Raw genomic sequence first — 15,383 nt, 5'->3', positions numbered from 1 at the left:
GTGTCTGGAACCGACCCCCCAAACAAGCATCTGACACCCATCTTCAATCCTGACACCCCATTGCTCCACGCAAACCGAAAGAAAAACCCAGCGCAACATGGACACCACCCACCATGCTCAGACAAACCATCACCCCCAGCACCAAAATCAAAAGCCTTGGAGTGATCTTTGACACTGGCATGACTATGGACGCACAAATAGGATCTGTAGTCTACCGATCTCACTACCTTCTTCGCCTGCTCCGTAGACTCCTCCCCTTCATCCCGGAAGGAGACACAGCAGTAGTAGTTGGAACAATCATCAATTCCCAACTCGACTACGCAAATTCCCTCTACATAGGACTTCCCAAATACCAAATTTCACGTCTACAATTCGTCCTGAACACGGCAGCCAAAAAAAACCTGGGAAATCGATCACCCCGTCCCTGAGGACCCTCCATTGGCTGGCCGTGAAGGATCGGGTTACTTTCAAGACCCTCTGCCTCACTCACAAATGCGCACAAGGAAACGCTCCGCAATACCTATGCGAGAAAATAAATCACTACACCCCCAAGTCGCCCCCTCCAGGTCAACAAACCAGAACCTCCTCCACATCCCCAAGTCCCGCTACAAATCAAAAGGAGAACGAAGATTCGCAGTCCAAGGACCCCGGCTACGGAACGCTCCGCCCGCCGACATCCACATGGAAGAAAACCATCGGGCCTTCCGGAAGAAGCTTAAGACCCGCCTCTTCTGAAGGCACAGGGCCGAGACTGGCTGGAAAAAGCGCCTTGAGGCGACTTAGTTCGCATTTGCAGCGCTATACAAGTTACTCGCTGTCATGGATGTGCAGTAATGTTTGTCTGTCAGCTTACCTCCTCCATGTGTTCACCTTAGAGGCCAGCCACTCTCACCTGGCTGCTTAGGTAATCTCTCCTCTATCAAGGCTCCACCCCCCAGGCCTTATCAGGGAACTCTATATTAACCTGTGCACTGCAAGCCAGCCGTGCTGATCAACGTTGTTTGTTAAGCATTGCTTGCCGTATGCTACGGTTATCTCTGTGTAGCAATCTTGGCCTGTCCCCGACTATCTCTGCCTGCTTGTGACCCTGACCCTTGGCTTGTCCCCGACTATCTCTGCCTGCTTGTGACCCTGACCCTTGGCTTGTCCCCGACTATCTCTGCCTGCTTGTGACCCATGGCTTGTCCCCGACTATCTCTGCCTGCTTGTGACCCTGACCCTTGGCTTGTCCCCGACTATCTCTGCCTGCTTGTGACCCGGACCCTTGGCTTGTCCCCGACTATCTCTGCCTGCTTGTGACCCTGACCCTTGGCTTGTCCCCGACTATTTCTGCCTGCTTGTGACCCTGACCCTTGGCTTGTCCCCGACTATCTCTGCCTGCTTGTGACCCTGACCCTTGGCTTGTCCCCGACTATTTCTGCCTGCTTGTGACCCTGACCCTTGGTTTGTCCCAGACTATCTCTGCCTGCTTGTGACCCTGACCCTTGGCTTGTCCCCGACTATCCCTGCCTGCTTGTGACCCTGACCCTTGGCTTGTCCCCGACTATCTCTGCCTGCTTGTGACCCTTGGCTTGTCCCCGACTATCTCTGCCTGCTTGTGACCCTGACCCTTGGCTTGTCCCCGACTATCTCTGCCTGCTTGTGACCCTGACCCTTGGTGCGTTCTCGGCTATACCTGCCTGCTTGTGACCCTGACCCTTGGCTTATCCCCGACTATCCCTGCCTGCTTGTGACCCTTGGCTTGTCCCCGACTATCCCTGCCTGCTTGTGACCCTGACTCTTGGTGAGTTCTCGACTATCCCCGCCTGCTTGTGACCCTTGGTGCGTTCTCGACTATCCCCGCCTGCTTGTGACCCTGACCCTTGGTGAGTTCTCGACTATCCCCGCCTGCTTGTGACCCTTGGTGCGTTCTCGACTATCCCCGCCTGCTTGTGACCCTGACCCTTGGTGAGTTCTCGACTATCCCCGCCTGCTTGTGAGCCTTGACCTTTGGCTTGTTCACCGTTTCGCCCCGGACCTTTAGCTTATCCTCCTATAGCCTACCGTGAGCTGGGAGACCCCAGGTGCCGCAACCTGGAGTAAGCTACAGCGAAGTCCATCCTCACCACTAGAGGCTCTGGTGAACACCAGCTGGCTCTTAGACTCCGCGCCCTGGGGAATCTCACGCTCTAGCTCCCTGTGGGATCCGTGTTGGCGCCCCCAGTGCACCTGCCTTTCTGCACCACCCAGGGTTCCAACCGCAGCAGTCAGCCGTAGGGTCTCCCTATCATAGTGGTGCACTCCTGACCCAACGGTGTGCATCTGTCACCTGACCTGACCTGCCCTGCCACTCACTCACACTCACAACCAATTAGACATGAATGGCTGTGTGTTGAGTTGTTATACAAGCTGTACACTCCCCCCCCCCCCATGTACACCCCCCCCCTATACACTTACTACACAACATTGGAGATACAAAGTGTAATTTCTTCAGTGTTGTCACATGAAAAGATACAAGGAATGTGACAGAGGGGTGTACTTACTTTTGTCAGATCCTGTATAACCGGCAAAGCTAAACACCAGGCCAACCAGTTCTGTTCAGCCAGTCAGGTAATCCCGGGACTCCTTACAGTCAGCAATCAAATTCATATAAGTAGTAAAGTCTGGTCACAACCCCCCCTCCCCCCCCCGATACTCCCAGTGTTAGTCCAAAGCACAGTGATTTGGGTGAGAACCCCCCCCCCCCCCCATATTCCTCTCTCACCCCGAGATACAGGAAGGTCAAATAATGAGGAAAAAAAATGGGGAAATCGATGAGCAGTGGGGGGAGGGGTGCACAGTGTGCATAGGGGATCGATGAGAGGTGGGGGAGGGGTGCACAGGGGATCGATGAGCAGTGGGGGAGGTGTGCACAGGGGATCGATGAGCAGTGGGGGAGGGGTGCACAGGGGATCGATGAGCGGTGGGGGAGGGGTGCACAGGGGATCGGGGAGGGGTCCACAGTGTGCATAGAGGATCGATGAGCAGTGGGGGAGGGGTGCACAGGGGATCGGGGAGGGGTCCACAGTGTGCATAGAGGATCGATGAGCAGTGGGGGAGGGGTGCACAGGGGATCGGTGCACAGTGTGCATAGGGGATCGATGAGCAGTGGGGGAGGGGTGCACAGGGGATCGATGAGCAGTGGGGGAGGGGTGCACAGTGTGCATAGGGGATCGATGAGCAGTGGGGGAGGGGTGCACAGTGTGCATAGAGGATCGATGAGCAGTGGGGGAGGGGTGCACAGGGGATCGATGAGCAGTGGGGGAGGGGTGCACAGTGTGCATAGGGGATCGATGAGCAGTGGGGGAGGGGTGCACAGGGGATCCATGAGCAGTGGGGGAGGGGTGCACAGGGGATCGATGAGCAGTGGGGGAGGGGTGCACAGTGAGTATGGGGGGGGGGGGAATCGATGAGCAGTGGGGGAGGGGTGCACAGGGGATCGATGAGCAGTGGGGAAGGGGTGCACAGGGGATCGATGAGCAGTGGGGGAGGGGTGCACAGGGGATCCATGAGCAGTGGGGGAGGGGTGCACAGTGTGCATAGGGGGGGGATCGATGAGCAGTGGGGGAGGGGTGCACAGGGGATCGATGAGCAGTGGGGGAGGGGTGCACAGTGAGTATGGGGGGGGGGGGAATCGATGAGCAGTGGGGGAGGGGTGCACAGGGGATCGATGAGCAGTGGGGGAGGGGTGCACAGTCAGTATAGAATATACATAGAATATATAGAAGACACAAAACAATTACAAAATAAACGTTTATTAAAAGCAGCAAAAAACACAAAACAAAGACGAATATTTTCTACAATTCGAAGAGATCGTCCAGAAATATTAATATATCGAGCATTTCCCACTGCGGCTGTGACTCCGCCTCCTCCAGCAACATCTCTGCAACAAAAGAGGGGGAGGGGAAAGATGAGCGTCACCCAACAGACCCCCCAATACCCCCAGACTGACTGGACCCCACAGACCCCCCCGACATTTCCCAATTACCCCCGCTGATATAACTATTACTATTACTCTTTTCCATCCCAAAGGTACATACCCCGAGGGGGGGGGGGTTGTATTATACAGAGGTACATACCCGGGGGTTGTATTATACAGGGGTACATACCCAGGGGGTGGGGGTGTATTATACAGAGGTACATACCTGGGGAGGGGGGGGGGGGGAGTATTATACAGAGGTACATACCCTGGGGGGGTGTATTATACAGAGGTACATACTGGGGGGGGGGGGGGGGGGGAGTATTATACAGGGGTACATACCTGGGCAGTGTATCTGTAGTTCCATATCCAAGTCGTCTTCCAGTATCGATCGCTCCGTCCAGTCTGCAGAAATCAGAACATTCAGTAAATGGTCTAATACAGAATTTCACCCACAGCAGAGCAGCTAAGAAGAGTCTGGAATCGTTGGTCCATAGCCACGCACTGCAACTGGAATGCCCAGCCCATCAGAGTACCTATCACTTGGGTACTCTGATGGGCTGGTGATAGGTACTCGGGTACTCTGGGCCTTGGGGGTGTGGCCCCTCACCATGCAATGTTCCAGCACCTGGTCACAGGTAGCCGTATATTTGGACTTCCAGGTTAAAACAACCTGGACAGGTACAGGGATCCTCTAGCGCAGGGGTCTCCAAACTGCAGCCCTTTGCTGGCTTTTATCCGATCCTTGGCGCAATTATTCCCCCCCCCACTGACAGCAACGAGGGGGCACTAATCCTCTGACTGACGAGTGGGGCACTATTCCTCCCCCTAATTCCAATCATGGGGCATGGTTTACGCCCACTAGGACAGTTTCTACTCCCAAAGGCCACAGTCCGGCCCCCTGAAGTCTGAAGGACAGTAAACTGGATACAAGGTCAGAAGATCGATGTCTTGGTTGTGGTGAAACCTTAAAACCACCTTAAGGAGGAAGTTAACTGGCCCTTGTTTAGAAAGTTTGGAGACCCCCTGATCTGGCAGAAGCAGTGGATGTTCTGGAGGCTCCATGGGATTGGTACCTCCTGATCTACGCCTTCCACCCCCAGAAATGGCTTCCTTGTCTTCTTCACAGGATTGAGGGCCTTCCAGCGATCCTTCTAGCTGGCGGGTCCAGGTGGATGAGGTGCTCTGATGTCATCAAACTCCTGGCAGACCCCCCGTGGGCTCAGCTTTGCCCCCCTGATTCCGGGTCACCGGCTTTACCTGTATGGAAGGTTCTGAGAGGCAAAGGCATCTCCGAGACTACGAAGCGGAACGCTAGAAGTCTACTGTCCGCAAGCTCAACCGTCACATCTGGAAGGTGCAAGAAACTTTCATCCAAGATAATCCTCTGAGGGACAAATCCTTTTAGCCAATGGACCTGGGCCAGAATTTGGACCATCAAGGGTCATATCTCTGCACTGGCAATCGTGTCCCGGGGGCCACTGGCTTCCCATTCTTTGGTTGGGATATTTGTATAAAGTGCCTCCCACGTGGCTCCGCCGCGCCTCCCACGTGGCTCCGCCGTGCCTCCCACGTGGCTCCGCCGCGCCTCCCACGTGGCTCCGCCGCGCCTCCCACGTGGCTCCGCCGCGCCTCCCACGTGGCTTTGCCGCGCCTCCCACGTAACGCCCGGCGTGCCTCCCACGTGGCTCCGCCGCGCCTCTGTAGGATCGGAATTTAGTTGTCTCAGCCCTTCAAAAACGTTTGATATTCCCCCTTTCCACTCACAGGGTTACGTTTCTACTTCACATCTACAAAACGAATATCTGAGCTGAAGAACTCTTTCCACTCTTACAGAAGGAAAAAGGTGGGGTTTAGGCCTAGAAATTCCGTCCTTCCTAGAGGTGGTTTTGGTCCCTCACCACAACATCGATCTTCTGACCTTTTGTCCAGCTTCTGTTCAGAAGATCTCTGAGAACTTCCTTCACTCAGGACATCGATCTTCTGTCCGGCTTTCTCCCATAAGATTTCCCAGAACTTCCTTCTTTCTTAAATGGTGGTTTTGGCCGTTCACCACAACCAAGACACAGACCTTCTGTCCAGCTTCCAATCAGAAGATCTCGGAGAACTTGCTTTCTAGAGGTGGTTTTGGCCATTCACCTTAACCAAGACATCGATTGTCTGAGCCCAGCCATCGATGTTCTGACCCCATGTCCAACTTCGTTCAGAAGATCTCCCAGAACTTCCTTCCTAGAATGGTTTTGGCTTTTGACCCTGGACATCGATCTTCTGACCCGGTGTGCAGCTTCCATTCAGAAGATCTCCCAGAACTTACTTCCTTCTTAAGGTGGTTTTGGTTCTTCACCCTGGACATCGATCTTCTGACCCGGTGTCCAACTTCGTTCAGAAGATCTCCCAGAACTTCCTTCCTAGAATGGTTTTGGCCCTTCACCCCACCCAAGACATCGATCTTCTGACCCCGTGTTCAGCTTCCATAAGAAGATCTCCCAGAACTTTCTTCTTAAAAATGGTTTTGGCCCTTCACCCAGGCCATCAATCTTTTGATCCGGTTCAGATCTTCTATAACTTCCTTCCTAAGGTGGTTTTCGGCCCTACACCTCAACCAAGACATCGATCCTCTGACCCTTTGTCCAACTTCGTTCAGAAGATCTCCCAGAACTTCCTTCTTAGAATGGTTTTGGCCCTTCACCTCAACCAAGACATCGATCTTCTGACCTGGTGTTCAGCTTCTGTTCAGAAGATCTCCCAGAACTTCCTTCCTAAGGTGGCTTCGGTGCCCCACCCAGAACATCGATCTTCTGACCTTGTGTCGCTACCATTCATTAGAAGATCGATCTCCACTGCATGGTAACAGCCTTCTGACTCTCTACGTCACCCCGACTCCAGGAAAGGGGGACCCCGTTTCTCGTTCAAATCATTATTCAAACTAAAGCTTCCGCTATTCCCTGGATAGGCCACATCCTCTATGGAAGAGTTCTTCAACATCAAGCAACTGTTTCTTCAGATTTCCGGTCTTCTGCTCACACGTTCCCTCAAGTCCTCCCAGGTGGAGGTTCAGAGGCCAGCTTTGGGTAGAAGGTCATCCAGGCAGCTCCTCCCCAGAGTTCCCCTCCCTTCTCCCAGGTGGATATTCTGGGTGTAAGCTCCTCCTCAATATAGAAGAGGGTGTGACCCACTGATCTGTCATAGGAGCCCCCCCCCCCCCCTTCTCACCTGTGTGCACAGTGGTGTCGGTCCTCCGGGGCTCCTCAGAGAGTTGATGGGCCCTGAAACACGGATCTTCCCCTCTCTCTATCCGAGACAAGATCTCCGGCTGACCTGAAGGGCCAAAAAATAATAAATATAGGAGGAGAGACCAATCACAGCACAGGATCCCCGGGGGAGCCACACCCCCAGGAGAGCTGCCCATTGTCTTACCTATGAAGACCAGAGTCTGATAATTCTCCTTCATCACATCCTTGTAGAGTTCCTTCTGCCACTCCTCCAGACTACACCACTCCTCCTCCGAGAAATACACCGCCACCTCATCGAAGAGCACCGGCACCTGAAGAGCGACAGAGAACCCGCCCATCAGTACTCCGCATCACACCCCTCCCCCGTCACCATCACCCCTCCATCACTCCTCCCCCATCACCACTCCTCCTCCGAGAAATACACCGGCACCTCATCGAAGAGCACCGGCACCTGAAGAGCGACAGAGAACCGCCCATCAGTACTCATCACCTAACCTGACACCCCTCCCACCTTAGCCGACACCCCTCCCACCTGACCTGACACCCTCCCCTGAAACCCCTCCCACCTCACCTGACACCCTTCCCCTCTAGGGTTGCCACCTTTTCCTCAAGCCAAACCCGAACACGCCACGGCATTTGGTGGGTGTGGCCATATTGTGGGAGGGGCCTCAAGGGGCATGATTAAATAAAACAAAATCATTATTTTACCTATAGAATATGATCACTTTGCTGTGCCACAAGTAAGAGTCTCACTGACATGAATAAACCTCAGCACAATAAATCTCTTCCATTACTACAGAGGTAAGTGCAGTGTAGATCAGGGGCATTAGTTCACCTTTTCATTAGGTACAGAGGGTATTACAGTGTGTGCAGGGAGGGAGTGCGGAATTTACAGCAGTATATACAAGAGTGTGGCGCGTATGTTGGTATGTGTAGGAAAGGAGTGCAAAGTGTAAGACATTATGTACAAGAAATGAGTGCAGAGGGTGTAACAGTGACCAGTATATGCAGTAGAGGAGTGTGGAGGGGATGATGGGGGCAGTATGTACAGGAGAGGAGTGTGGAAGGTATGACAGTGGGCGGTATGTACAGGAGAGGAGTGTGGAGGGTATGACAGTGGGCAGTATGTACAGGAGAGGAGTGCGGAGGGTATGATGGGGGCAGTATGTACAGGAGAGGAGTGTGGAGGGGATTATGGGGGCGGTATGTACAGGAGAGGAGTGTGGAGGGGATTATGGGGGCAGTATGTACAGGAGAGGAGTGTGGAGGGTATGATGGGGGCAGTATGTACAGGAGAGGAGTGTGGAGGGTATGAAGGGGGCAGTATGTACAGGAGAGGAGTGTGGAGGGTATGACGGGGGCAGTATGTACAGGAGAGGAGTGTGGAGGGTATGATGGGGGCAGTATGTACAGGAGAGGAGTGTGGAGGGTATGACAGTGGGCAGTATGTACAGGAGAGGAGTGTGGAGGGTATGATGGGAGCAGTATGTACAGGAGAGGAGTGCGGAGGGTATGATGGAGGCAGTATGTACAGGAAAGGAGTGTGGAGGGGATGATGGGGTAGTATGTACAGTAGAGGAGTGTGGAGGTATGATGGGAGCAGTATGTACAGGAGAGGAGTGCGGAGGGTATGATGGAGGCAGTATGTACAGCAAAGGAGTGTGGAGGGGATGATGGGGCAGTATGTACAGGAGAGGAGTGTGGAGGGTATGATGGGAGCAGTATGTACAGGAGAGGAGTGCGGAGGGTATGATGGAGGCAGTATGTACAGGAAAGGAGTGTGGAGGGGATGATGGGGTAGTATGTACAGTAGAGGAGTGTGGAGGTATGATGGGAGCAGTATGTACAGGAGAGGAGTGCGGAGGGTATGATGGAGGCAGTATGTACAGGAAAGGAGTGCGGAGGGGATGATGGGGTAGTATGTACAGTAGAGGAGTGTGGAGGGTATGATGGGGGCAGTATGTACAGGAGAGCAGTGTGGAGGGTATGATGGGGGCAGTATGTACAGGAGAGGAGTGCGGAGGGTATGACAGTGGGCAGTATGTACAGGAGAGGAGTGTGGAGGGTATGATGGGGGCAGTATGTACAGGAGAGGAGTGTGGGGGGTATGACAGTGGGCGGTATGTACAGGAGAGGGGTGCGGAGGGTATGATGGGGGCAGTATGTACAGGAGAGGAGTGCGGAGGGTATGATGGGGGCAGTATGTACAGGAGAGGAGTGTGGGGTATGATGGGGGCAGTATGTACAGGAGAGGAGTGCGGAGGGTATGATGGGGGCAGTATGTACAGGAGAGGAGTGTGGAGGGTATGATGGGGGCAGTATGTACAGGAGAGGAGTGCGGAGGGTATGATGGGGGCAGTATGTACAGGAGAGGAGTGTGGAGGGTATGGTGGGGGCAGTATGTACAGTAGAGGAGTGCGGAGGGTATGATGGGGGCAGTATGTACAGGAGAGGAGTGTGGAGGGTATGATGGGGGCAGTATGTACAGGAGAGGAGTGTGGAGGGTATGATGGGGGCAGTATGTACAGGAGAGGGGTGCGGAGGGTATGATGGGGGCAGTATGTACAGGAGAGGAGTGCGGAGGGTATGATGGGGGCAGTATGTACAGGAGAGGAGTGTGGGGTATGATGGGGGCAGTATGTACAGGAGAGGAGTGTGGGGTATGATGGGGGCAGTATGTACAGGAGAGGAGTGCGGAGGGTATGATGGGGGCAGTATGTACAGGAGAGGAGTGCGGAGGGTATGATGGGGGCAGTATGTACAGGAGAGGGGTGCGGAGGGTATGATGGGGGCAGTATGTACAGGAAAGGGGTGCGGAGGGTATGATGGGGGCAGTATGTACAGGAGAGGAGTGCGGAGGGTATGATGGGGGCAGTATGTACAGGAGAGGAGTGCGGAGGGTATGATGGGGGCAGTATGTACAGGAGAGGAGTGCGGAGGGTATGATGGGGGCAGTATGTACAGGAGAGCAGTGTGGAGGGTATGATGGGGGCGGTATGTACAGGAGAGGAGTGTGGAGGGTATGATGGGGGCAGTATGTACAGGAGAGGAGTGCGGAGGGTATGATGGGGGCAGTATGTACAGGAGAGGAGTGTGGAGGGGATGATGGGGGCAGTATGTACAGGAGAGGAGTGTGGAGGGTATGATGGGGGCAGTATGTACAGGAGAGGAGTGTGGAGGGTATGGTGGGGGCAGTATGTACAGTAGAGGAGTGCGGAGGGTATGATGGGGGCAGTATGTACAGGAGAGGAGTGCGGAGGGTATGATGGGGGCAGTATGTACAGGAGAGGAGTGCGGAGGGTATGATGGGGGCAGTATGTACAGGAGAGGAGTGTGGAGGGTATGATGGGGGCAGTATGTACAGGAGAGGAGTGTGGAGGGGATGATGGGGGCAGTATGTACAGGAGAGGAGTGTGGAGGGTATGATGGGGGCAGTATGTACAGGAGAGGAGTGTGGAGGGGATGATGGGGGCAGTATGTACAGGAGAGGGGTGCGGAGGGTATGATGGGGGCAGTATGTACAGGAGAGGAGTGCGGAGGGTATGATGGGGGCAGTATGTACAGGAGAGGAGTGTGGAGGGGATGATGGGGGCAGTATGTACAGGAGAGGGGTGTGGAGGGGATGATGGGGGCAGTATGTACAGGAGAGGAGTGCGGAGGGTATGATGGGGGCGGTATGTACAGGAGAGGAGTGTGGAGGGTATGATGGGGGCAGTATGTACAGGAGAGTGGTGCGGAGGGTATGATGGGGGCAGTATGTACAGGAGAGGAGTGCGGAGGGTATGATGGGGGCGGTATGTACAGGAGAGGAGTGCGGAGGGTATGATGGGGGCAGTATGTACAGGAGAGGAGTGCGGAGGGTATGATGGGGGCGGTATGTACAGGAGAGGAGTGCGGAGGGTATGATGGGGGCAGTATGTACAGGAGAGGAGTGTGGAGGGTATGATGGGGGCAGTATGTACAGGAGAGGAGTGTGGAGGGTATGATGGGGGCAGTATGTACAGGAGAGGAGTGCGGAGGGTATGATGGGGGCGGTATGTACAGGAGAGGAGTGCGGAGGGTATGATGGGGGCAGTATGTACAGGAGAGGAGTGTGGAGGGTATGATGGGGGCAGTATGTACAGGAGAGGAGTGTGGAGGGTATGATGGGGGCAGTATGTACAGGAGAGGGGTGTGGAGGGTATGATGGCCAGCCAGAGAAGAGCACTCTGCGTCCCGTCTTGCACTCTGCAGCACACTATGCAGACGGAGGCGCGCCGCTGACAGGGGGGGGGAGGGGGGGCTGGACGGGGGAGAATTGAAAACCTTCTGCTGGAGAAGAAATCACCGCGGACCCGAACTCGGGACGCGGCTGTGGCGGCACAGCGGAGGCACAAGCACAGGGAGCCACCAGCGGGTCTGAATAATGTGCCCGGGTCTCAGGTGGGTTGAGACCCGGACACATGTTTCAAAACCCGTACAGGTGGCAACCCTACTGCCCTCCCCTAAAACCCCTCCCACCTCACACCCCTCACCTGACACCCTTCCCCCCTTACCTCACACTGCCCCTCCCCCCTTACCTCACACTGCCCCACCCCCCCTCACCTGACAGGGTAGTAGCGCTCAGCCTATGATAGGTCCTCTGTGTGTGTTGGGGGGACACTCCCCCCTCCCATGATGCTCCGGGGCCTCACCTGGCGAGAGATGATCATGATGACTGCCAGCCACTGCGCGTTTCCATCCCGGCTCCGCCCCTTCCGCCACCGGCCCCGCCTTCCATGCTGGTCACATGTCCCCGCCGCTGATTGGGCGCCTCCGTATTAGTAAACAGAGGGGCGGGGCTGTGTCTCTTATGGTTACCACGGAGACGAGCGCGAGGAGGGTGGAGCCTGTGGTGATAGAGGGAGGAGTTGAGAGGCGGTCGGAGAAGTCAGTCAACGATTGGTGGAGGGCGGAGCGGTCAGTGATGATTGGCGGGGAGTCAGGGAGGAGGGCGGAGCGGTCACTGTTGATTGGCGGGGAGTCAGGGAGGAGGGCGGAGCGGTCAGTGATGATTGGATGAGAGGGGTCACCTCAGGAGCTCTATGTCTGTACATCGCCACGATGTGTGAAAGTGACATCCCCGCCCGTACAGGTCACATGATCCGGTGGGTGTGTCTATTTTATTCATTTGGAAGATTTCATACAAGACAAAGCGGACGGACTGAGCGCCGCTGTAGCGCTGGCCCTGATGTTCCGTCAGATTAGGCGACCCGTTGGAATTGGTAACGGAAGTGACGTTCCGTCGCCGCCATCTTGCTACACCCCGCACTCCTCCCACAGTAATGATACACCGGACATCTTGCTACACCCGCCGGAGTTTTGCATTTTACTGTTATTTTTAACACAAAACGGAGTTTATCTGATTAACCCCTTCCCTACCGGACCCCCCCCTCCCCCGCCCAGACCAGTTTTCATCTTTCGGCGCTCTCACACTTTGAATGACAAATACTCAGTCATCTAATACAGTCTGGACCCAAACAATTTTTATAATTTTTTCCCACAAATAGATTTCTTTTGGTGGTATTTCATCACCTCTGTGTTTCACGATCTGTGATTGGCTGTGTCCAAGGCACACAGCCAACACAATTTTCCCTGATGCACGCCCGCGTCGTTCGTCGATAGCGCCGGTGTAGTGTCACATTCTGCTGCCTATCATAGAATGCTCCGGAAGTCACATGGCAGCCAACTGCGCATGCGCAATGCGTTCCAATGGATTTACAACAGTACACACCAGCGAACCCGGCATTCAGGGTGACGTGAAATTAGAGGAAAGTGGCCAGTCGGCCTCACGTCCTCGCTCCGCTCGCTCGGCCTCCTGGCTCTTTTTTTAACATCCTCCAATCCACGGGGATGATAAGGAAAGAGCCTGGATGCCGGGCGAGGTTTCACTGGTGTGCACTGTCGTGAATCCATTGGAACGCATCGTGCATGCGCAGTTGGCCTCCACGTGACTTCCGCAGCATTCTACGATAGGCAGCAAAATGTGACAATACACCGACTCGAAGTGGGTGTAGCAAGATGTCCGCTTCTCGGTGTATCGTTACTGTGGAGGAGTGCGGGGTGTAGCAAAATGGTGACAACGGAACGTCTGATGGAACACCGGCTCCGCCTCCACCTGTCCTGACTCTACTGTTAGTCACTGGTTGCTAGAGCCGCCTGGCAATGTCCACTCCCAACTATCACTCTCATCAGCAAGAAGACAGGCTGACCAAGGACTCAGAGGACGGACAAGTAGGTAGGCGCATCACAGAAACACACCTACCCACAAACAGGGGGGGGGGGCACAACAGGGATTGCAGGCAGGGCTAGGGGGTCTCACCCCCCCCTTAATATCTCACCCACCCCCATATCATCATCTCTCACCCACCCCCCTAATCTCTCACCCACCCCCATATCATTCACCCACCCCCCTAATCTCTCACTCACCCCAATATCATTCAACCACCCCCCTTATCTCTCACACACCCCCAATCTCTCACCCACCCCCATATCATGCACCCACCCCTCTAATCTCTCACCCACCCCCATATCATCATCTCTCACCCACACCCCCCTAATCTCTCACCCACCCCCATATCATTCACCCACCCCCCCTAATCTCTCACTCACCCCAATATCATTCAACCACCCCCCTTATCTCTCACACACCCCCAATCTCTCACCCACCCCCATATCATGCACCCACCCCTCTAATCTCTCACCCACCCCCATATCATGCACCCATCCCCCTTATCTCTCAATCACCCCCATACCATGCACCCACCCCCCCTTATCCTTCACCCTCCCCCAATCTCTTACCCACCCCCATATCATTAACTCACCCCCCCATCATCTCTCACCCACCCCCCTCATCTCTCACCCACCCCCATATCATTCACCCGCCCTCCTTATCTCTCACCCACCCCCCTAATCTCTCACCCACCCCCATATCATTCACCCACCCTCCTTATCTCTCACCCACTAATCCTTCACCCTTCCCCAATCTCTCACCCACCCCCATATCATTAACTCACCCCCCCATCATCTCTCAACCACCCCCCTCATCTCTCACCCACCCCCACATCATTCACCCGCCCCCCTTATCTCTCACCCACCCCCCTAATCTCTCACCCACCCCCACATCATTCACCCGCCCCCCTTATCTCTCACCCACCCCCCTAATCTCTCACCCACCCCCATATCATTCACCCACCCCCCTTAATCTCTCACTCACCCCAATATCATTCAACCACCCCCCTTATCTCTCACACACCCCCAATCTCTCACCCACCCCCATATCATGCACCCACCCCTCTAATCTCTCACCCACCCCCATATCATGCACCCATCCCCCTTATCTCTCAACCACCCCCATACCATGCACCCACCCCCCCTTATCCTTCACCCTCCCCCAATCTCTTACCCACCCCCATATCATTAACTCACCCCCCCATCATCTCTCACCCACCCCCCTCATCTCTCACCCACCCCCATATCATTCACCCACCCTCCTTATCTCTCACCCACCCCCCTAATCCTTCACCCTTCCCCAATCTCTCACCCACCCCCATATCATTAACTCACCCCCCCATCATCTCTCAACCACCCCCCTCATCTCTCACCCACCCCCACATCATTTACCCGCCCCCCTTATCTCTCACCCACCCCCCTAATCTCTCACCCACCCCCATATCATGCACCCACCCCCTAATCTCTCACCCACCCCCTAATCTCTCACCCACCCCCATATCATTCACCCACCCCCCTTATCTCTCACCCACCCCCCTAATCTCTCACCCACCCCCATATCATTCAGCCACCCCCATAATCTCTCAATCACCCCCTTATTTCTCACCCACCACTATCATGGGGGGGGGGGGGGCTGAGGAGAAGGTCTTGTGTAAATTCACCTGACAGATTTTTCTGTAAAAGGTGAACTTACCCTTTAACTGGGTTGGGTCAGGTAGAGTTAGGTTGGTTCAGGTTGGTTAGGCATTGTAAGGTTGGGTTAGGTAGAGTTAGGTTGGGTCGGTTAGGCAGAGTTAGGTTGGGTCGGGTTGGGTTAGGTAGAGTTAGGCTGGGTTAGGTAGAGTTAGGTTAGGTTAGGTTGGGTTAGGTAGAGTTAGGTTAGGTAGAGTTAGGTTAGGTTGGGTTGGGTTAGGTAGAGTTGGGTTAGGTAGAGTTAGGTTAGGTTGGGTTAGGTAGAGTTAGGT

At 54.8% G+C, this 15,383-nt stretch overlaps 1 protein-coding gene across 1 annotated transcript; it reads right to left on the bottom strand.

The window, feature by feature from the left end:
* Nucleotides 1–3,757: 3,757 nt before the first annotated feature.
* LOC120941756 (zinc finger protein 777-like) lies at nucleotides 3,758–12,039 on the bottom strand. Its single transcript, XM_040355422.1, has 5 exons — nucleotides 11,844–12,039; nucleotides 7,355–7,481; nucleotides 7,151–7,255; nucleotides 4,280–4,342; nucleotides 3,758–3,901 (listed from the first exon to the last, which is right to left on the bottom strand). The coding sequence occupies exons 1-5, from the start codon at nucleotides 11,859–11,861 to the stop codon at nucleotides 3,816–3,818; spliced, it is 399 nt and encodes a 132-aa protein (XP_040211356.1). The 5' UTR covers nucleotides 11,862–12,039; the 3' UTR covers nucleotides 3,758–3,815.
* Between the last annotated feature and the right edge of the window lie 3,344 nt (nucleotides 12,040–15,383).

The sequence above is a fragment of the Rana temporaria genome, chromosome 5 (assembly GCF_905171775.1).
Source record: "Rana temporaria chromosome 5, aRanTem1.1, whole genome shotgun sequence".
Lineage (NCBI taxonomy): Eukaryota > Metazoa > Chordata > Amphibia > Anura > Ranidae > Rana > Rana temporaria.
The sequence above is the reverse complement of the archived record's forward strand: the minus strand, read 5'-3'. Positions and strand labels throughout refer to the sequence as shown.